This window comes from Bactrocera latifrons, unplaced genomic scaffold (genome assembly GCF_001853355.1).
Source record: "Bactrocera latifrons isolate USDA-ARS-PBARC rearing strain unplaced genomic scaffold, ASM185335v1 scaffold_89, whole genome shotgun sequence".
NCBI classification, from domain to species: domain Eukaryota; kingdom Metazoa; phylum Arthropoda; class Insecta; order Diptera; family Tephritidae; genus Bactrocera; species Bactrocera latifrons.
The window spans coordinates 314111-337408 of record NW_017537589.1 but is presented as its reverse complement, the minus strand read 5'-3'; the positions used below and the strand labels follow the sequence as shown (position 1 = coordinate 337408).

The 23298-nt window shown below is 34.7% G+C and overlaps 4 protein-coding genes across 4 annotated transcripts; 3 read left to right on the top strand and 1 right to left on the bottom strand.

The window, feature by feature from the left end:
- Positions 1–8454: 8454 nt before the first annotated feature.
- On the top strand, positions 8455–10822 carry LOC108977428 (protein a6). The gene is made up of 2 exons (XM_018947107.1): positions 8455–8751; positions 8829–10822. Exons 1-2 carry the CDS (start codon positions 8736–8738, stop codon positions 10208–10210), a joined length of 1398 nt encoding a protein of 465 aa, XP_018802652.1. The 5' UTR covers positions 8455–8735; the 3' UTR covers positions 10211–10822.
- Positions 10823–10841: 19 nt separating this feature from the next.
- LOC108977427 (probable ATP-dependent RNA helicase DDX56) lies at positions 10842–12996 on the bottom strand. The gene is made up of 5 exons (XM_018947106.1): positions 12820–12996; positions 12257–12760; positions 11961–12199; positions 11368–11763; positions 10842–11304 (listed from the first exon to the last, which is right to left on the bottom strand). The coding sequence occupies exons 1-5, from the start codon at positions 12880–12882 to the stop codon at positions 10887–10889; spliced, it is 1620 nt and encodes a 539-aa protein (XP_018802651.1). The 5' UTR covers positions 12883–12996; the 3' UTR covers positions 10842–10886.
- A 597-nt stretch (positions 12997–13593) lies between these two features.
- LOC108977413 (mpv17-like protein) lies at positions 13594–14198 on the top strand. Its single transcript, XM_018947082.1, has one exon. It carries the CDS (start codon positions 13679–13681, stop codon positions 14195–14197), a length of 519 nt encoding a protein of 172 aa, XP_018802627.1. The 5' UTR covers positions 13594–13678; the 3' UTR covers position 14198.
- Positions 14199–14998: 800 nt separating this feature from the next.
- Positions 14999–17315, top strand: LOC108977425 (protein misato). The gene is made up of 4 exons (XM_018947105.1): positions 14999–15193; positions 15257–15340; positions 15396–16014; positions 16089–17315. Exons 1-4 carry the CDS (start codon positions 15113–15115, stop codon positions 16997–16999), a joined length of 1695 nt encoding a protein of 564 aa, XP_018802650.1. The 5' UTR covers positions 14999–15112; the 3' UTR covers positions 17000–17315.
- The last annotated feature ends 5983 nt before the right edge of the window (positions 17316–23298 follow it).

The following is a 23298-nucleotide window of genomic DNA, read 5'->3' as shown; positions in this document are numbered from 1 at the left end:
TTGTATTAAATAGTGCAAATAGTGTAACTTTTTATTACATTAATTTAACTATTTTCAGTATGTGGCATCTGCATTTCAAAATAAATTCAGAATAAAGTTTTTTAAAAGAGTTTTTGTGTTAATTTAATGTGCTAATTTTTTCTGGTTCGACCGAAACTCCAAAATTTTTTCACTAAGCAGCTTAACCTTTTATACCCTTATATATCGTGCTAGCTTTATTCGAATGAAACTAAAATTATATGAAATAAGAAAGTAATATGCTTCATAGTCGAAAACATAAATTATTTTTTAAAGTACCAGGCCATATTTTTTAGAAAGAACAAAAAAAAAATTATTTTTTAAAGTACCAGGCCATATTTTTTAGAAAGAAGTATTTCGCGTCTATTTTCATATATATTATATACCTTACTGCCAAGATAAACATATAACTCACATGCTACAACCAAAATCATCTAAAATACCTCCATCAGAGTAGTAAAAAAAATCTTCTTAACAAATTTCAATCCTAGGTCGTTATCTCGCGTTAGGAGGCTCCTTCGATTCACCACCGCTCGCTATGATGGAATTCTGCTCAGACTTAGAGATATCAAAGGATCTTAATAACCCTTATGAATCGACATAACAATTTTGGTCAATATTTTGAGAATGAAGTTTATCAATGCTAGACCCTTATGAAAACACCTTACGCAACAACGACTCCAAGTAGAGAACACAAAAGAGATGCTTGACAAGGTAGCTGAGGACCTTACATTCAACAAACGTATTATTAAACGGAACGTGAGATTATTATATTCATAAATATAGATATATTGAAACTAACCAATATTTATATATAGCAAATGTCTAACAATCTAGAAAATGGCGTTCCAAAAATTATTATAAACTCTGAGGGAAAATGTCATCATATCTCCTTCATAAAGTTAATACTAAAGTTGAACAACTCTGCAGCTTTTTCAGTATTTATTTGGGAAACATGTTTTCAGTAAGGGGTTTCCACACAATGCCTTTATCCCACACACATACACATATTTATAAACAAGCACGATAAATATGCAGGCTGAGTTCAACAATTATTTATACAAATATATATATATATTTAATTTCATATAAATGCATATATTTATGGACACACGCATAAGCACATGGTGAGCCAACACCATTGTTTACGTGTTTATTTATTTATTTTTGTTTGCTTTGTGCGATTATTGTCACTAATTTAAGCGCCGCTGTGTGAGTGTTTGGCGGCATGTGTGTGCGTTAGTAATTAGTTGCCGCTTCTCATTATTGCTTAATTTTTTTTCTGCCAGTGCAATAATTTGGAGTGTTTTTATGCTTGTTGTTGTTAGTGTTTATTTAAACAATTGCACGCGCGCAGCAATTATTCACAAATCGTGTGAAAAGCCTAATTTTGCTGTGTAAATGTGTGAGTGCGTGTGTTTATTATTGCTTTTGTTATGCATAACTAATGTTAATTATCGCCACATTCTTAGCCAATAATTTGGCCAGCGGTACTGAACCGTTAAATAAACTGCAATTATTATGAATTACAATTTATTATATTTAATAAATATATAAATAACTGTGTTTTGCAACGAAAATTACAATGTCGATGCATGTATATTAACGTATGGTATATAATATAAACTCGTATATTGGGGGATTGTGTTGACATGGCGTATACGTTACTTGTTAAAATTTTAGACATTTAAACCGTTTATTGTTTTCAACGAATTAGTTTCCCACCAAAGCGTTTCTAAACCAATTAAATTATTGATTATCAATATTAACAAATAAATTTATTAATTTATACATATAAATTAAAAATATATGTATATTGTATTTGTTAAAATGAATTTAAGGAAAATTTTTGAAGCAAAATACAAAATGAAAGGCTGAGTCTTCCATATCATGAAGATATTCATGGGAATTTTAAAGGTTTTGTGGATTGAATTTATTGTTTAACGATAAACTGGGGCTTTAAAGGCAAATAAAAATCAGGCATATCAAAAACGAGTTATTTTAGGAGAAATGAAGCCATGACCTTGGTAAATTCTAAACTTATGTTTAGTGCTCTACGTTTTTAAACACATTGGCCAAAAACATAATTTGTAAAATTTAGGAAAAAATCCGGGAACTTCAAAAATTCAACAATTTTTCTGAAATATTTAAATCTGAGCTACTTTTATTTTCAATATAGATAATTAGAAAGTAAAGCAGTAGCTTTTCACACATGCAGCTGGGGCAGCATTTTGCCAGAAAAAGGTATTTATATTAAATATTGTGCCACTTCTTTGGAATTGATGAAAAAAATATTAGCATAAAGTATATCGCATATGATCAAGTTTGACCCGGACTGTTTCATATACATATATAAACTTCACCGAATCAATAAAATTTAATTTCCAGATTAGTATAACCTTTGTTATGTGTGTGTGTAGTTTGTGAGCTTTTTGTTTACGACGTGAAAAGTTCGTCATGGAAGACTTAAAAAGCGAGTTTGTTTAAAATTTTGTGTTTCCAATGGATTCACGACTACAGAATCGTTGAAAATATTGCAGTAGTGTTTTAGCAATCTGTAAACAAGTATTTGAGGAGGACACAAAGCAATCAGTGAAGGTCGTGAAGTCATGGAAAGCTTGCCTCGTACGAATCGCCCATCCAATTCAGTCAATGGCGATAACATCAAAAAAGTTACGGAAAAGTTTCTTGAAAGTCATCATGTTGGAATCAGAGAGATAGCAAGAGATCTCAAAATATTTTTTAGATCGCCTCAACATATTTCGGTTAATGTTTCGTGTATAGTATTTTGTATAGTTTTGGGTATAATATTTTGTATAGTTTTGGGTATAGTATTTTGGAAAACGATGTAAAGTAAAGGTTACAAAACAAATTCTTGACAACATAGTTGAGGTTTTCACATTCATCAAACTCATTATAGCTGGAGAAGGCAGTTTATAAATACTCCGACGAACCTGTCCGACAAACTAGCGAATGATACTCCAAAAATTAACCCCAAAATTCATAGAATGAAGGAACTAAAGGCATAAAGGCTATCTCAATCGAGGCTTTGAGCGAGAAATATGAATGTATGGGAAATTGGTTTAGGCCTTGTCATGCTTGTATTGTCTTAGTAGCCTATATATTATATTTTGAAGGCGGTAATAGAAAATAATAATAAAATAGTATAGAGATCTCACGTGTACTGCATTACTCTACGAAAACATTAATGAACTTCGAGAAATTAAGCGACTTTACATAAGTTCAGAAGTAAAGGGAAGGTAAATTAATGTTTAAGTAATAAAATTCGATTTTTTAAGTCAAAAGATCACAAGTCAATAGTTCAAAAAATAATATAAAAATCGACCGTCGTACTCAAGTGCGTTAAAAACAAAACCACCGCAGAATATTTGTATACCCTGAAGGAGCTACCACAATATTATTGGTGTTACGAATAATTTTATGTTCTTCCTTGAAAAATAAGTCCACGTTTAAGCCAGATAACCGCTGCACTCAACAGCGCCTTTATAACTAAAACTTCATTTCTCTATAAATATACTCTGAAACCCATCAAAACCCACTCAGTTGCACTCAATCTGCAAAGCGTTCGAATTGAGTAAAAGCTTTCCATATCTTATGGTCCTCAAACCCACTTCCGGCGGCGCTCAAGTAGATCCTGCGCACTTTGCACACACTCAACACGCTGCTCAATCACTGGCCGGCGGTATTTCTTGAAAAGTAATAAAACGTTACACGACCATACAAACACGAGGTGGCTGCCAACTAGCGTGCATAGCTAACCGCGCTGCCTCCGCTGTAACCCCATAATCGTTGCGGCGTTGTGAATTACTCAAATTTTGGGGGTGGCGCCAAATGGCGTATTTTACAAATTCCCCTTATATTTATTGTAATATGTTCATTGTTGTTTTTTTACCTAGTTTTTGTTATTGCTATAATCGGCGCTGTTGTTGTTAATGTTGTAACGGTTACTTGTGTTGTTTTTGCTTTACGGGGGATGCGTTAGCCATTTTTCTTCGGTTGCGCTCGGAAAGCGCCCTGTTTTCGTCTTCTTTTATTTCTTAGTGTCCACGTATGTATGTATTTGTGCCCGGCACCGCTGGTTTTCTGCTTTTTCTCCATTCTCATGGAATTATTACATTATGTATTGGCCACAATTTGAGCTACTACAACGGGATTGGAATAAATTAAACGCATGTAGAATGGCTGGTAGCCGGCTAACGAATATGAACGAAGAACGCTGTATGGTAAATGGCCATTTATGTTGTTGTTGTKTTTTATACATATGCACTTGAGCTTGAGTACACAAGTAAGAACGCTGGTTCGTTGTTGATATATTGTTCTTTTTTATTCATTGCAAATCAACCGTTATTATTTTGGTGTTGGGCGATATATAAAAAGTATATATGTATGTTATAAGTAAATAATATCGCGTATATTCGCCGTTTGATTGTCCTCTTGGGGTCACAGTCGAGTGCAACGAACCTCAGATTACCCATGAAAAATGGCGCTTCTCACGGCTAAACCAGTCAGCTTATGTAAAGTATGCATATTTACATTGTGGCTCGCCAAGAAAAGAAGTAGACGAACGCTGCGCATTGCTGCACGTAGTGACCTTCAAGGTCTTTTCAATATGAAATGGAGAATTTTGAATGAAAATTATCTGCTTGCGAATTAACGAAAATCGTTTTTAAATTTCAAAGTATGTTAGTAAGTATTTTTAGACACTATTTTAATTAACCATAAAGGTAAAACATAACAAGTTATGGAAGGCCGAAATCACTAAACAGTAGATTTATTATAGATAATATTTCGCTTCAAAAAGCGTCGTATTTGGATAAAGAGATTATACTCGAGTTTTTATATGACCAAAGTCTGTCAAGCAGGCAGTAGTTCCTAAAATTATTTGGAATAGATTTTCTGGCACTTCAGCAACACCAATAAAAACATAAACATATATAGTAAAAATGTGGTAAGACACTGAAAAGTACATCCAATTAGCATGGATCTCCGGGCATGAAGCTGTTAACGGAAATGTGAGCGTCAAAGTTCGTCGCGATGGGGCCCACACTTTATAAAAGGAGCTACAGAAAGAGGAAAAAGTCATTAAAAAACGTCACTGGCAACAAGTGACTGAGCACAATAGATTAGGTCGAGGTGCATTCCTCGTTTATCAATCTCATCAGTGCCTGAGCTTCGACAGGCGAGACTGTTCTAGAAGAGACGGTTGATAAAACTAGTCACTCAAAAACAATTTTAAAGCAGCTTTTATACATATCACTGCAGATCTGCACTGCCGATTAGAGTCATGAATGATTTAATTGCACCCAATAAATATGCGCTCATTTAGTGCTCCAAGAAACTCTTTCAATTCTTAAACCTCACCAAAGAGCACAGACTCCAGAGCATATACTCCTAGGTTGTCCCGCAATAGCAAGAAGAAGGTCAGGCTATCAAGCAATTAAATCCGATGACAAAGCACATAACAACCATTAACTCAGAAGCTTTACTAAACCTCTTTAATTTGACTACATTGAACGAAGACTTGTAATAATAAAAGGGAACACAATAGACCACGGAATGCGCTATCAAAAATAATGGATATTTTTTTATTTATAGGTAGATAGTAAGAAACAGCATCTTTATCTTTACCGAGCCGGACGAACACTTAAAATTATAGAAAATATGTTCTTTCCGAAAAAATTATTTTTTTCTATATACCGAAGAGAGTAGGAATATTACGAACTGATCAAAAATAGCTACAAAAAAGTAATTAAACCATTACGATTGGTAAAAATTACTAAATTATTACTAAAAATATGATGGATAGAATTATGCTGAAAATTGAATATTGAGTAGGCTCTTCCCAGTCAACAGGGGTAATATTACAATGTGCACAGATTACAGTAGATTCAGTATACTTAACATGGGTCATAAGGTTCCTTCGACCCAGAATACACAGGTCGATACCAGCTACCAGCTACCTAGAGACTAGACGGGGCAGTGCCCCAAACCATCAAGTTCCTTATCAGAAATCTCGATCGAACTGAACTGAAATTTCTCCCATAAAGTTTGATGAATTAGCAGCTGATCACCGATTTCCAAACCGAGAAAAAGTATTTATTTGATTTTCCTACACCAACATTTTTATTACATGTTGATAAAGCTATTTCATTACAAAAGTGTGACGGATTCCAAAGAAAACATTCGGATATCTGTAGTAGGCCCTCGTTTTTCACTTCAATTTATTAACGTTACGACCTAGTTTTATCTCAACTAACTCAAGCATGGACTATTCACCAATTATGTAAGGAAATATATAACGGAAGCTTTTACAGTAATGTTATGATGCTTTACAATTCCTGCCACTTCAGCAGAAGCTGAAAAGTCTTTTAGCAATTTAAAAATAATAAAAAAAATAGGGGCCTTACTCGACCCCGAATTTTATCGCTAATAGCAATTAAAAGCAAAACCGCAAGAAGCCTATTTTTAAACGAAGTCATTGATTCTTTTGCGAAAACTAAAACTTTATTATCCAAGCCTCACAAAGTACTGATATAATATTTGATAAAACCTAATCAGTTTTCATAGCAGTGGGGCCACTGTTAGTAGATTAGAAATTTATGAAAAATCGACTTGGGTCGTTTTATGATTTTGGTTTTTTTTAGACAATGTTATTTACTTCGCCATTAAACTATGTATGTACATATGTATATTTATTTCACAAAATCTATAAAAAATATATTGGCAGACTCAAGATATAAAATTTCTTAAATTTAAACTTACCTTGACATAATTGAACAGCAGCGGAAATAGTCAATACCTAACCGGATACCAACGGCAGCACAAGAAACAGCTCACATTATTATCGCACTTTTAAAACAACACACACAACTGATTTAATTATAGTCAATAATTATATTAAAATTTGGTTATTACACCCAGAATATTTATAATAAAAATACCTATTTTCACTTGCCCACTTTATTTTCATGCATTTTTATAATTATCAAACACCAGGAACACTAGAAGCTACTACGTGCACAGCGCAGTCGCTATTCACTAATTCAAACACAACACACTAAATTTCCACTTTACGACATTACAAATCACTATTTGACATCATTTTACATTACTTTTCGATGAAATAAACACATTTACAGTTTATTTTCTATAATTATATGAAGAATTAAACTGCTGATTGAAATTTGCACATTGCGCGAAAGTTGCTTGCTGCCTGTCAAATTAACGAACAAAACACGAAAAGGAAGAATAACGGCGCGTGTATACTAATGTCTGTTCACACCATGGCAAATAATAAAACAATTATTAACTTCCACTCATTAACTTTTATTGTTAAAAAAAAGAAACGAATATGAAGTATTTATTTTTAATAGCATTTAAATAAAAATATGTTTACTTTTTTTCATTTATAGTAAAAATTTTCCGTTTTGACTTGGTAATAAAATTAGTAAACATTTTCCGTACAAGTCAAATTTTTAATAAAATTATTCTTTGATGTCATCATTTTCTTTACATTAAACCGGATACGGAAACGAGAAAGTAGAGTCTCAGCATGCATATGTATTATTACAAAATCTACAAACTAGATCGATCGAAATTTTAAGCCGCTGATACACTTGCTGTTTTACTGTTGGCAACTCGGATCTAAAAACAAATAAAAGAAAAAGACCAAATTCGTTTGGCTAATTTCATTTTCAATCAAAATAAAACCTATGCTGTTGAATTTAGAAGTTAAGCGGCGATGGGGCAAGGCGCAATAAATACATTTTTAAATTCTAAAAATATGAATTAATGAATCTGCTATTTACGCGTTGCCAACTGTATTTAATATGCTAATCAGAAATATTTTGATATTCATTAATTAATCAGTTTTCTTAATTACAAAGACCATAAATTGTCGTAATTTTTATTTTCATTTCACATTTTTTACCTAATTTTCCAAATTTTTATTTTGCTGAGTTGTAAAAAAAATTAAAAATATTCTGTTAAGTTTTCATGGAATATATTAATATATATAGCAACACCACGAGTTAATCTAGAAAGTCTCGGAATATACTTTTTGCCTCTCATAACGTGGTATTGGATTCTCTGAAACAAAAATGATATGGTCATATAATCGCTTTGCCCAAGTAAAACTGTGGGATTTTTTTGAAATTACAGTTTTTGATTTTATTTACGAAAAATCAGTTAATTTGTTATTACAAAATGAAAAATATTTGGAAAAAAAACTTTCAATGAAAACATGAATTAAGTAGGTATTGGCTATATTTCTTTCAAAAACAGTCTGGTAACACTAATGTACACAGTGTTGCACCATGAAATCAAGTGGTTGTTGTCATTTCAACAAACATAAGCACGAAGCAACCCTAATGCGTTTCATTTAGCTAAGAAAAAAGAACAAAATAAACACAAATATTGCAATTGTTTACAATATTTTATATTTTCAATACAATTACTAAATATTAAACAGTATATTATTAATAAATAAAGCACTTAATAAGTTGTCAAACAAAAGTATAATAACTTAAGTGAAAATGCATTGCCGACTAAGAGAAATTTGTGATTTGGGTTGAAATGCAAAATTATGCAAGTTGCAAAAGGACTGTACCTTCGAGTAATAATAACTATTGCGAGTTATTATAGCAACATTCCCTACAAAAATAATTATTTATTTTAAACTAAGTTAAAAAGTCAAAATGGATGCCACAAATGGTTTGTTTACTTTTTAAAATTAAGCTCGACTATGGCAGTCTAAATTCAGAATATTCATATGCATTTTTCTTTTACAGTAACACCATCAAAGCAGAACAAAACAGAAGCAATTACGCCTAATAGCCACAATAAACAGCAAAATGCAACTCCAAAACATTCCGGTCCTTTTTATATCTCACCATCGCTATTCGACAACAAACGTCTGCGTCAGAAACGTCTCCGTTGGGCCAAAGCATTGTTGGCGGCGGCGGGCTTTAAGCAGCATCACCTATTGCAACGAAAAAAGACTGAGCGCCGCAAAAATGTTTTATGTGATTTACGTGCAGACGTAACGATTGACTTATTATCGGATGAAGATGAAAAAACAATAGAAAATAATAATAAGGACGTTAAGGTAACTGAAGCTAAGCCAATTGTTATATCAAAATGTGCATCGATGACAGTTTCCGATGGTCCACCACCACTCGTTCCAATTTCAAACGTACATTCAGCACCCAAACAACTATTTACCCAAATCTACGCTTTTCCCAAGCACGCTATTGAAGTATCAAAAGTGCCGAACATAACGCTTATTCCTGTACAGAATCTACAAAACCCGCCCGCGCCACCACCAGTTGCTTCTGTAGCGCCCATGCCACGTCGTGTTAAACGTAAACGTAAATCACAACAGCCAAAACGTCATAAACAACCCGTTATCGTCAACAATGAGAGCATAATTCTAAGTGATGAAAGTGATATGGATATATCTTTGGTAGAACCCCTCGCAGAATCTTCTACAAATAACGTATTTTCGCCTGCATTAACGATTGCAACTGAAACATTGCCGCCAACAACAACAATATCTCCMACATCCACAAACAATTTACAACTTGTGCAGCCGCCTTCACCTACTAAATCTAATACGTCATATCCCACCCTTTTAACACCGTACAGTGCGCAAGTTGATGAAGAAGTTACCGTATCGATTGTGCCACGCTCATCAACAGCAGGCGGCACTTGTATCAAGTCTAATGACAACGAGTTGTTTCCTATGCTACCCGATGAAACCACCGTGCATACGGTTATTGCTAATCGTACTTATGAGTTGTCATTAACAAAACTGCGTGAAGGCCTGGCTTCTTGTGGTATATCGGAGTTTGCAAATGGACAACAGAAGCCAGCGCCTGTACGACGTAAAGGACAACTGGTGGATACGCCACCAATGGTCTCGCCTAATCCGCCGCCAATATCTTTAAAACTATCCAGCGATTTAAGCATTTCATTGATCTCAGATGATGACGACGACAGCCATGAACAACAACATCAGCAACGTTTGGCGGCAGAGAGTCTCTTACAAAAACAGCCGCAGTTAATGGTACAACACTTGCAATTGCCCGCGGGTGGCATGTTGCAAGCCGGTGCGAGTGTGTCGTTAGTCGGCACATCGAGGCTGCCACCTCGACGCCGAAAACTCGTTTGAGGAAGCGATTGTATGGGCGGCCAAAGTACAAAGCAACAAAGCTTTAAGTGCGTAATACGTCTTTTGAAAATAATTACATTGAGAAAGTGAATTTAATTATTTATTACTACCCATATTTAAGGCATTCAACCTCTAAACTTGAAACCAAAAGGAATACGCATTTCGGTGTAAATAATATTTGGCTTTGTAAACAGCTCGTGTACTTTAAATTTTCTCAAAAATTAGTTTTACAAAAGCGATGGAATTTTCATTACAATTTTTTTTAGCTCGCCCATAATTCAATTTAAGCTTCTTCTACCCTGTGTAGTTACTTAATTGGAGCTACTAAAGCATTGCTACATTAAGTCAGTTTACTTTACTTATGAAATTTTGCGCAAAAACCAGGCTAATTTTGTTTTCTGAATAACCGCCAGTTTCGCGCTATGAAATTTCATAAAAATGCAACATACGTAGAATTAACGTACAAAGTATTTAGAAGTTTTTTCGTTACGTGATAACAAATGCTTACATAAATTCATATTTGCTACATATTTAAGATAAACATCTGTATAAACATTTTCTGAATAAAACATACATACTATATACAAGTATATAAGTGAAAAGATCATGCAAAAAATAGTTTTTCCTTTAATTTATTTTATATTACAGCTAAAACTTAAAAAATCATTTTCTTTATTTATTTTCTTCTACCGCCACCGCGCTTGCGGCCATAATCGATTTCGCTACATAATAATGGATTATCCTTTTGGCTCTCATAAGCTGCTTTCGCCGTGGAGTGATATCCGCGAGACTGTTTGGGAGCGCGTGTTATTGCTGTTGTTGCCACACGTTTAAGTGCCTTGGGTACGATATACTCTGGCACATGTGAAAGATGTGGTTGCACTTTCACTGTTTTCAGCGGCTTATCATGGCGGAGTACTTGCAAATCTCGCGTGTTTTCATTGAAAAACCCTTTCAGTTTTTCACTGTTGAAAATTTCTATTCTGATTTCGCGCAAGCGGGCCTCGTGCACGGCAATGCGTGTGATGGCACGCCATGCATCCTGTGCACGATAACGGAAAGGCTCAACTTCCTCCAATTTGAATTGATAATTTCTAAAATAGAAAGAAAAAAATTGTTATCAAAATACATAAAATATTTATATCAACTAGTTTTACTTGATAACTTGATCCTCGCTCATGTAGCCGCTACGCAAACGCTCCTCAACAGCGTCACTCGCCTCTTTATCCTTCAAGCTAACGAGTGATAAGACACTGCCTTTATTTGTGCCACGCGCCGTACGTCCAGCACGATGTATATACGAGTTGGCATCGATGGGAAAATCAAAATTTATTACATTCGATACACACTGAAAGTCTATACCACGAGAGGCGCCCGATTCGCGATCGCTTTTATTGCGGCCAGGATTTTCTAACATGCGCTCGTCGGATGCAATTATAAGATCGTAAATACCCTGGTTAAACTGATTGATGGTATGTATACGAATTTTTGTTGGCAGTTCCGAATTGAGTACGCATGATTTTATTTTAAACTGCTCCAAAAATAGTTTGAGCCTACAACAGAAATAATTATATTATGTTAGATTTTTCAAAAAGCAAATAATAGAGAAGGATGAAACCGATATCAGAGAGAAGATTAGACAGTAAATCATATATACGCCAAATTCTCGAGAGAAGTTGCGCATTCATTCGTAAAATTAAAACTTCATCATGCATATGTAACAAAAAAAAGTTCTTAAAAAAAAACTTACTTATAGCAACGGTCCACAGAGTTTACGAAAATTACATTTTTGCCACGTATCAAACGCAGTTTCAGCAAAGCATACAATATTGCAGGTTTATCGTTTTCTTCCGCTGATATGCGCTGATGTGTAAGTTGACTTTCTGGCACCAGATCAGGTTCCTCCAATTTCAGTACAACTGGATTGTGTAGCACAATATTTTTCATATTCATCACATCATCTGATAAAGTAGCGGATACAAGCACTGCCTAAAATATGTTATTCTTTAAGCAAGCATTATTATATTTGGCGTTTTCTTTACTTACTTGATAAATTGGCGGCAGATGTTCGACGAGCTTTTTAAAATCCTTTTCAAAGCCGAAAGAAAATACTAAATCTGCCTCATCCACCACAAGCATTTCAATTTTTTTCAAGTCTAAAGCGCCCGTTTGCACATGTGCTAGTACTTTAGATGGTGTTGATATGACCACATCAGGACGTTCCGACAGCACATGTCGTTGTGCGACAACATCACTAGAAGATAGATCTACAACGCGAACTACTTTCCCGCATTTATCAGCCATTTGTTCCATTGCAGTGCGTGTTTGCTGACATAATTCTTTACTGGGTGACAGTACCAGTGCGCTGGTACACTGTTCTGATGCATTTAATTTTGAATTTAAAAGCTTTTGTAAAAGCGGTAATGCAAACGCGGCAGTTTTTCCTGAACCAGTACGTGCACGCACCACGACGTCCTTACCTTCCAACAATAAAGGTATGGCGGCCTCTTGAATAAGCGTTGGCTGGAGCCAACCCATCTTCGAAATAGCCTACAAAAAGGATAAAAAATTTCTTTTTGTTAACAAATTAAATATTTCACATTGCGTACCTTCAGCAGACGTTCATCCAATTCCATTTCATGAAACTGGAGAACTTTTTTTCCAGTTGCCATTGTGTGGCTAATATATTTTTACTAGTTTAAAAAAACACAGAACAATTTATTAATATTTCACAATATCTACTTATATCTGAATTCCAAGCAATCGCAGTTAACCACACGTTTTTGTCTAAAACATATGAACGAGATTTACAATGCTGCCAAGTTTTTGTTATATGAGTGTACACGTTTGACATTTAATTATTAGGGGGATTCTCTTGCTCTCGCAAGATTGCAGATTGCAAAAATCCTACCCCGAAATATGCAAGGGCACGAGAGCACCCATTGCAGAATCTAGTGATATATGAGCTGCTGATTCGGTAAATTTATTGTAAATGACTATTGTGCATGGTTATTGTAAATTATCGCACCTTCTGAATTTATTCTTAACAAAAAAAAACTTAAACAAATCTTTATAATTTAAATAGAAATTATAAAATCTACAGTTTAACGTCAAAATATGTATTTCTGTAAAATGACAGCTAAAACAGGGTTGCAATTATACCCTGTGTTATTCAACAAAAATTGCAATGTATAAATTGTGACACCAATAACATATGATTTTTTAGTCACCCTCAATATTGCCCTATGTAAATTGAGAATTATTTTGGCTGTGTTACCACATTAATAGTGTTTCCAATCAACCCTTCCATTTATAAACAAAGCCACATGTTTTTGTTTACTTTTTTAATGTCAATAGAGTATTTTGCCGGTCGAAATTTTAAGTTTTATTTTCTTTATACAAAACACACATTTTATAAATTTCAAAATTTCAAAATTTCAAAATTATTAGCGTATAATTTGTTTCGTTATGCCGACTTCTATACGCGCACTGATTTCCGAAGGTCTCCGTGTAGGAGTAATAATGGCCGCCGGTGATGCGATTTGCCAAACATTTGTGGAAAAACGAGAGCTGAAAAACTTAGACGTAAATCGGATATTGAAATTCGGTGCTGTGGGTGTGGTCTACGTTGGCCCCGTATTAAAAGGATGGTATGGAACATTAGATAAAATAGTGCCAAAGGGGTCTCCACCACTCAATCGTGCGTTAAAGAAAATGGCATTGGATCAAACATGTTTTGCTCCATCATTCATTGCTAGTTTAATAGGCATATTTGGTCTTATCAACGGTGAAAGCATACCAGCCATCCAAGACCGTTTCAGAAATGATTACTTTACGATTTTGTCACGAAATTACATGCTTTGGCCAGCTGCGCAAGTAATCAACTTTTCCGTGGTTCCACTTAATTATCAAGTGTTATATGCACAATTTATATCCCTAATATGGAACATTTATCTATCTATGAAGTTGAATGATGAAAAGAAATAACTTGCAAAGAAGCTACAAATTTGCAATTAATTTAATAATCGAAAGTATGCTATTTTCGATTCACCATTCGGAGAGTAAAAATATAATTTAACAATAAATATTGCAAAAGAACAAATACGTGGAAAAATGCCGATATATTTGCATTATTGTATTGGATATTTATGTAATTGCAAAATTAAATTATCAAAAGCTAAAGGAGATCTATACTACAATTGGTGACTATAGTACATGGTTAGTAAAATTATATATTTTAAAATAAATTGGTCTAATGTTATTCTAAAATACATACATATATATATTTCTTATTTACAGCTGATTTAAATAAGGTATGATAGTTCCTTAAAAGGTAAATGATTCTACAGTGGGATAACCTAAATCACAGTTATATATGTATAAGCTAAATAAAATATTGAAAAATATTAAAACTGCTCAAAAAATTCTGTTTTTGTTATATATGTACATATGTTCACTGTTTGAGGTTGGTTATTAATTGATTTCCGCTTTGTGTCACTGCTTTAGCAGTTTAGTTTAAAATTGGTGATATAATATCAAAATATGTCTTGAAATCGGAACAAATAAAAAAGAAATATGAATATAAATGTCATACATTTTCTTAAAAGTTATATATTAATAAAATATATCTTTTGTTGCAAAATACACAATAATTAAAAGGTTATAAGAATTTTAAAATTTAACAATGGAAATTACAGTGCAAATATTTATCACCCGAATGTACCCGATGAGCCCATATTTTCACCCAGACGTTTTGTGAATTTGGCAGCACTTCAGTTGTCAGCTGACTAATACAAAAATAAAGTCCCGCGTTTCAGTGAGTCGCATTTTTTGCTAATTGGACATATGTGAAGTTTTTGATCGGTAAATTTGTTAATATTAGTTACAAATTAGTAATATAACATGTCTTCCACTCGTGAGATTGTCACATTACAATTCGGCAATTATGCCAACTATATTGGAGCGCATTGGTGGAATATACAGGTGCGACAACCGGTGCAATGAACAGTTTATTCGTAAAAATAACGGTTTCTATATTTAATACAGGAATCCAGCTTTAGTTACAATCCTGAAGACACGCCTTCAGAAATTTCTCATGACGTATTGTATAGAGAAGGTGTCAATTTAAATGTAAGTTAAGGTAAAATAAAAATATTTTTTATACCATAATTTTGGTCATTTACAGAGGCAGGTAACATATACACCTCGTCTATTGCTTGTTGATTTAGATGGATCCCTAAAGCATCTTCCGCGTGAAGGTGAGCTGTACGGAAATAGTATAAAACGTACAAATGAAAGCATAGAATCGACAGACGATGTAAAGAAAATTAAAGAGGAGCTTCAAAACATGTCCACAGATGTGGAAGTGGTAGAGCAACCACATGCTAGTAAACATGATTTTCAAAAAGATCTCGAAGATCCCGTAATCGATATACAAGAGAAAAATTATAATTTGGCTGATAATGTTGATACATGGACGGATTACCTATATGCACGCTATCATCCACGAACTGTAAACATCGTTAATGATTATAAACATAGTACAGAGAAGCAAACTTTCGATACTTACGCATGTGGTGTACAACTTTGGCACACTGAACAATTCGAAGATGAATTCTGTGATAAAATACGACAATATGTCGAAGAGTGCGACTTTCTTCAAGGATTTCAAACATTGTTTGACTGCTTTAATGGTTACTCAGGCTTAGCCACCGCATGCATGGAATACCTCAATGATGAATATGGAAAAGCAAATTTTGCTTTACCAGTCTATTCACCACGTAATACGCCATTTGAAAATACAGGTATTTTTATAAAAAAATATATATAATGTACATTGTAACTATTCTATTTTGGTTTATATATTTCTGATTGCCAGATGAACCCATGTCGGACTCTATACGTGTTGTTAATAGCGCATTGGCGTTCCACAAGTTAAGTGAACAAGCTTCACTGTTTGTACCGCTCAGCACAAGCGATCGTGTGTGGCGGCAATTGGGTGCAGCGCGGCAACTGCGCTCACTTACTTATCAGCCAGATAATTTGTATCAGACGTCTGCTGTACTCGCAGCATACTTGGAAACAATTTCATTGCGTTATCGGCTACGCAATGCACCTATTGCATACTCACTGGCTGGTTTCTGTGGTGATTTAAATAATTACGGTCGTAAATTGGCGGGCGCCGCTTTTGCACTGCCATTCCCCATGCAACACAACCAAGATCTTATTGATTGTTTGGATCAATTTGAAGGCCCAATTTTCACATCACTCACACCCAACTGCAGTATTGGCACCGATTATGTAATACAAACATTGTGTGTACGCGGTATAACACGCGATCGCCTAAAACAGCCTTTGGAGAAGGCTAAGGAACAAATGCGCATGGCCGCATATAAATGTGATAGCGTCTCTGAAATGTTCCAACTGTACTTGCAATGTGCGAATCATGCGAGTATGTCACATGTGGCATCGGTGTCAATGGCTATGCCAACGCGCATACCGTTTCCAACTGAAATGTTTGCCGAAGAAATGACAAAATTGGGTTTTCTCTCGCCAACCACAAAAAGGCAGCCAGAAGAGAAAGTCGTATCTGTGCCGACGCTAGCCGCTGCACAGTCATCTAGCGAGTTGGGTGATACGCTAGAAACGCTGCATCGCGAGGCTAAACGTGTGAAAATAGCCAAACTGCATCGATATAAAGCAGCTGGCTTGGAGGAGGATGATTACGTCGACGCGCTCGAGCAGCTATTGCTGTTCAAAGACAATTACGAAGATAACTTTGAGTTGTAGACAAAAGTGAAAACGCGAAATATTTATACTCGTAAAATAGTAATTAGTGCGGTTAAGAATATGCGAATACGAAATACTTTAACATATAATGCATGAAATTGTGGCTAAGCTAAATAGAATTACACTCATAGCAGAGTCAAGGTAAGCTAAGTAGTTTAGCACAGTAGTTAGTTAAAAATTGAAGTAGTTTTTAACATAGTCCACGTCACTAAATTGTTGAAATGAAGAAATAAATGTATATTTATAAAAAAAAAAACAAAATATAACACTAAATGCCGTATGATTGGCTAATCGTACACTGTGGCATCACTAGTCATAAGTGTAAAATAATTTTAAATTAAGACAAATTCTACCAAATTTATACATTTACATCGTGTAACCATATAAGGTGTCTACAAATGCAGCTGCTGTATTACAATTGACTACCGCATTTATTACATATTTATCCGTTTATAAACTGCTCTTTAAGCTCTGCTCTTCACATTGCATTTCTCCAATTGGTAGTTAAGGCGCATGCAAGCCACTTCTATTAAGAGTATTCTTCAATTGCTGCTCATTTGCGAATGCTGCTGATGCGCTTTAACTGCAGGAAGTGTCTATATTGTATTTATATCGTTCATTGGTGGTAGCGCCCATCGCATGATGGCCCATTACAAGCTATCAAATGGTCGAATACAATATGGATACTTAATATACAGCTGCATAGCACGTCTTTATTTCCGTACCTTCATAAATTGCAATTGTATTGCATTTAGAATTTGGAAAGTATATACACGATCAGCCTTGGTGGTTTAGTAGTTCCTCTGTAGAGCGTTGTTCCTTTCTTATTTTATACTTGTAATATTTTTTCGTGTGTTTTTTTTTTTTTACTTTCCTCGCTTTAATTTTACTCCAGTTCGTCTGCTTGGCATTGTAAATAAATGATGAGCAATGAACATGCAATTGCCAGGCACCCGCATTGCCCAAATGAACGGTTGGTCGGTTTGGTTGAATGATAACGACGTCGAAAATTTGCAGTTTGGCATTCACAAAACTAATGGCAGGATATGGGGCACTTTGCTCTTGGTACATATCATTCTTCTACTTATTTTGTCTATATAAAAGATTTTTGAACTGTCTCTTAAATTACACAATTCTGAAATTATTTGCTAAAATGGCAAGAATTTTCGAAATGATATGATGACTTCGATTATAAATCTGAATGCGTTTTTAATAAATGCATGAATGCGACTGCCTTTAGAAGAGGTCGGGTTTGTTCAGAATCTATATAATAACTTCGGTCGTCAGTGCTGACATTTCCGCCGGATGACCACTTAAAAATACCTCAACAATTCCGGCCGCCGAAAGTCCGGCGTTTTGCCTTACCATAGTACCAGTAGTCGTGAGACATTATCAGTTTGAATGGCCTATCAATTCAATCCACCAAACACCTTTCTTTCTATGCCCCAACACTATCGAAAAAATTCGTTATTTGAATTTTCCGTTCGGTGACTTCGATGATCACCAATTTTTGGTAATCCTTCTTGAATTACTCTCTTCTGACCTTTCACATTTTGCTGAAGCTGAGATTAAATTTTTGGAAAAATCTTATTTACCTGCTGTTCATAATTGCTACTAAGAACTCTTTCATGAAAGGTCTTGATTCAGAACCTCTGAGAACATTTTTTTTTTAACCTTTTCTCTATAACCTACTGGATCAGGTGATATTTTGACTGATGACTACATAATTTCTTTATCGTTTTGACTTGATTGAGAACCCCTGAGATTTTTTTTTACTATATTCTCTATAGCATACGCACCATGCGTACTTTTCATAAAATTACGTGATTTAGGGTCGTTCTGGAAAGTAATTGTTGTGAAAATGAGAATTGAACCAAAAAAAACCAAAATTGCAAACATCTTATCGGTTAAGTGGCCGGTTACTTACAAAGTTAGTGTTATTTTCCGGGTTGTTCCGTTGTTGGGGTTTCGGTAGCCGTGACTTGCTGGGTGTAGTAGGGCTTGTATATTCTAATATTATTACTTTACATTTAGAATGCGATTTTTTTGTTTTACTTCAAAGTAATTCTGTGTTTAAAATTAATAAAATTCATAAATTTCTCATGAATAAATAGTGGCATAGCTGATTCGAACATTGGTTCGCTTATATTCGAAAAAAAAAATCCAATTAGACTCGGTAAGACCACTATAAATCAGTATTGGGGTGATTTTTTGACAACTAAGTAATTTTTCCCCACGAATTGACAGTTCGAGAAAGATTCGTGCAAATAACAACCTTGAAATCGTTGGCTAAAAACTGGTTTTAAACCTTGAGCCAGTTTTTAAGCAAAGCTCTTGCTGAGAACTCTTCATTGATTTTTTTGCTTTCCCCGATGAACTGCAATTAAATTACGCTTCCTGATTACGCATTTATTTCTTTGTTGAAAATTTTCCACCAACTTCTCGATTTCCATCGAGTTATCCAGTGGCTGTTACAATTTTCGAGATATATTGCTGTTATTTTCACCACTTTTATATTATGTTGACTGGTCTTTGATGTCTTGGTTTTCTTCTTTATTGACGTAGACAGCGTTGAGAGAGGACTTTACTTCTCAATTGCCTACTCAGTCCGAAGTAGAACCTGTTAACAAGAGTTATTCTGCGTTGGATTTCGAGCCTGACGTTGTTGTTGGTGTCAATACTGGTTCCAAGCTAGACGAAATTTTGTGTCGATTCTCTTCTCACGGGTCGTTTCCAAGATTTGGCGCATGGTGAATATCTGGGCGGTTGTTGATTTTCCAGGTCTAAAACCATACTGATAAGGTCCAACCAGTTTGTTGACGTTGGGTTTTAATCTTTCACACACTCGATAGAACCTTATATGCGACTTATCCCACGATAGTTGGCGCAGATTGTAGGGTCTCCGTTTTTTGGATTGGGCAGAGCAGACTTAAATTCCAATCGTCGTTAGTTTCTCATAAATTACCAGAAACTTTTTTGTAAGCGATATTAAACCTTAGGACTCACATAAATTTTTAAATTTTCGTTATAGGTGGAGATTCAGATTTTAAAACCGAATCAGTTCGAAGATCACTTTTATTACTTCGAATTCACATTAAAAAATGTATTCAATAAAAAATTCCCAAACTGCTTTAAAATTTTTAAATTCAATTCAATAAATATGCCGATAACCCCAAAAAACAAACGAAGCATTACTCAAATACCAGCGGCTGCAATAATCGCAAGGAAAACAAACGATTACAATTGATTTTTACAATGAGCCCTTTTTCCGCAGTTTTTCTTTGTTTTTGTTTTATTTCAAATTGTGTTACTTAAAACCACCCGGAGCACACCTCCACCATTTGGTCACCATCTGATTTGCCTGCTTCGCTTTGTATTCAAAGCACTTCCGGCGGCAATCAATGTCTTCGCATGTTTACAATACGAAATTCCCATTTAAGGCTCGGCTTTGTGAGCGCCTACCATAGATCAAGCAATTGAAGGTGAACTGGCGGTAAAATAAGCCAAACAACATACCTATAAAGAGGTGCGTCAAACTTAAAAGCGAAATGAAAATAAAAGAATATCCAAACAATCGATAAGCGAAACACAGGAAAAGCTTGTTTTTCAATGCCGCGCATACTTTTGCGACTCTTAACCCCTTACTTTTTTTTTCTCATTTTAAAGTTGTTAACTTTACGAATTGCTGTGTGCCTTGGCAAGGGGTTAATAATGATTTTGTTTATGTACTTTTCATGTTTTCTTTTGTTGTTATTTTTTCCTCCTTCTTCCATAGGCAATCATTGTGTGCTTTTATTGAATATTTTCTCCCACTCTCAATTTCGTCAACATCAAAGGCTTGGTTTTGGGTTGAATTTGATTTTTTTAATATTTATTTTTATTATTAAATTTGATTTAAATTTAATATTACTCAGACATTTAATTTTCTCATTTTTATGCTTATATTAGTATTTTTGAAATTTCTTTCATTTATACATATGTATATAAAAACACTACTAAGTATGTTAAAGCAATGTCGCTGCACTTGGCATTTTTTTTTACCCATTCCCGTTAGAGTTTCCTGTGCTTACATTTTGATTTGTATGTTTTTTTTTTGACGCAGGAACCGTGTTTATATGTATCCTATCCTCATATAAAGCGTTTAGGGAATGTGAAAAACACCTTTCAATGAATTGTGGCTTATCGCATTATCCACCGATTCCGATTAGAGCAATAATTTTCAATAACTAAAATTCATTTGCTACCATCGCAGGTTGGGATTTGGGTTGAATATTGGGAGTCGAAAAAGTCTTTTCGTGTTTCAAATCAAATTTTAACTTTTTTTATATATAACAAATAAATAAACAAACTGTTTGCAATTTTTCTGTTAAGAGACATTACTCCGTCAATGTAAACCGAAATTTCGAACTCCAGAACGGAAGCGCACGAACTGATAGAGTAACGTCAACTTCACAAATTTTTCATACAAAAATTTCAAAATGTATGACACAATGTGATTGGTAATACTGGAGATATACGACTGCAACGACATCTATTGACAAAATACTACTTTTTCGACCACCCAATAAAACTCTCCATTGTTTGATTAAAAGTTTCTCTTTGATGCTGATCAGGCGTTGTAGCTTCAAAAACATCTAAATAAAGTTGTAGAAGCATTCTTGGCCGGATCAAAGTCCTGTTTCCTTCCGGTTATGTAGAGCCGACCATGGTTGTATCGGGAGATCAATCAAATCTAAAGATTCGCTTACATAAAGCCGATTTATTTAGTTCTTGTGTAGAATCGGTTTTAAATTTTTTATACCGGATAAAGCATATACGGTGAAAGCTGAGAGGTCCAATGGGGCCAAGTCTGGTGAATGTGGTGGGTGGGATAACAGCTCACAGCCAAGTACTTTGATGTATCCTAAACCGATTTTGTCTTGTGTGCAGGTGCATTGTCAATCACTGCATAATTCAAACTGATCATTTGTTGTCTATAGCGATTAGTATTAACATATTCTTCTTGTCTTCTTACCGAATAGAGCGATTTTTGTATTAACCCATGATCTTATTCGATGATTTTCTTTAGGATTTAAAAAAAAATCCCTTTTCATATATTTCGTTGAAAAACTGATTTCCACCCATTTTCCACCATTTTGGATCTTTCCTCTCTTTTCTTTCAAACGGTCTGAAATTGTTGACTGCCATTTGCTTTTGATTCAGAGTCATTTTCATCCAATGTTACGTGCAGTTCGGCGTCTTCAAACATTTTTTTTTTGGTGGTCTTTCACGTTTTTCATTTATTTCATCAAAATCATTATCTCTGAACCGTGTAAACCATCTTTTGCATGTTGCCTCTGATAAAGTATGATCACCATATGCCTCGACAAGCATTCGATGCGACTGCAGAACTTTTCTTTAAATGGAAACAAAGAATTAATGCTTGCCGCATATCATAACTATTCGGTACAAAATTTGACATTCTCAACAAAATGTTGTTGTTTGTTCAATGACTGTAAATTTATTGAAATGTTCTTTACCAACATATTTTTTATCTTAACGCTCACTTCATTCCGGTATACTTAGTAATAAAGGGTGATCCATTTCGAGATTCCCAACTTTTTTTTGAAGAAAACAACACATTAACATCAAAATTAATGGGGAATGTCTATTATCCTTCGAAAAAACCTTATTTGGCATTTAGTTTTTAAAGATTAGCTCTTCCACATCGTCTCACATCGTCCGTCTGTTGGGTCCAATTTTCCAATACTGGTCGAGCATTTCGACCGGTAACTGGCGAATAACAAGCGTGATGTTTTGGGGGTTTTCATCGAAACGGGATTGTCCGCATTGGAAAAAGTCTACCTGTGTGTCGATCTTGGCTTCTATTTTTTTCTGAATGAAATCACTGCTCTTGAATCTGTTCAGGTTGCTCTACATACTAAAGGCTGCAAATTTTGCTTGTTTATATACCCATTGACCCATAAATTGGCCTCATCGCTGAACAAAATTTGGCTCGAAAACGTCGGATCTTCTTGGAAGTTTTCAAGGGAAGATCGAGCGGCTTCAGTTCTTGACAAGCTGCATTTTGTATTTTTTCAATTTAAGATTTCGACGTCGTTCCACACGTCTACGATGTTCTTGTACACTCTCAGCTATGGCTGCAATATTTTCTTCATTGAAATTCATTATTGGATAATATACGACATCCAATAATAAATGCTGGATCTCAAGGGCAGTGAAAATTATTGTAGCCTTTTACTTTAGCAGCTTTTAAGATATTCGTACGAACTTTAATTATTGTGTATTAAATGGCGAGA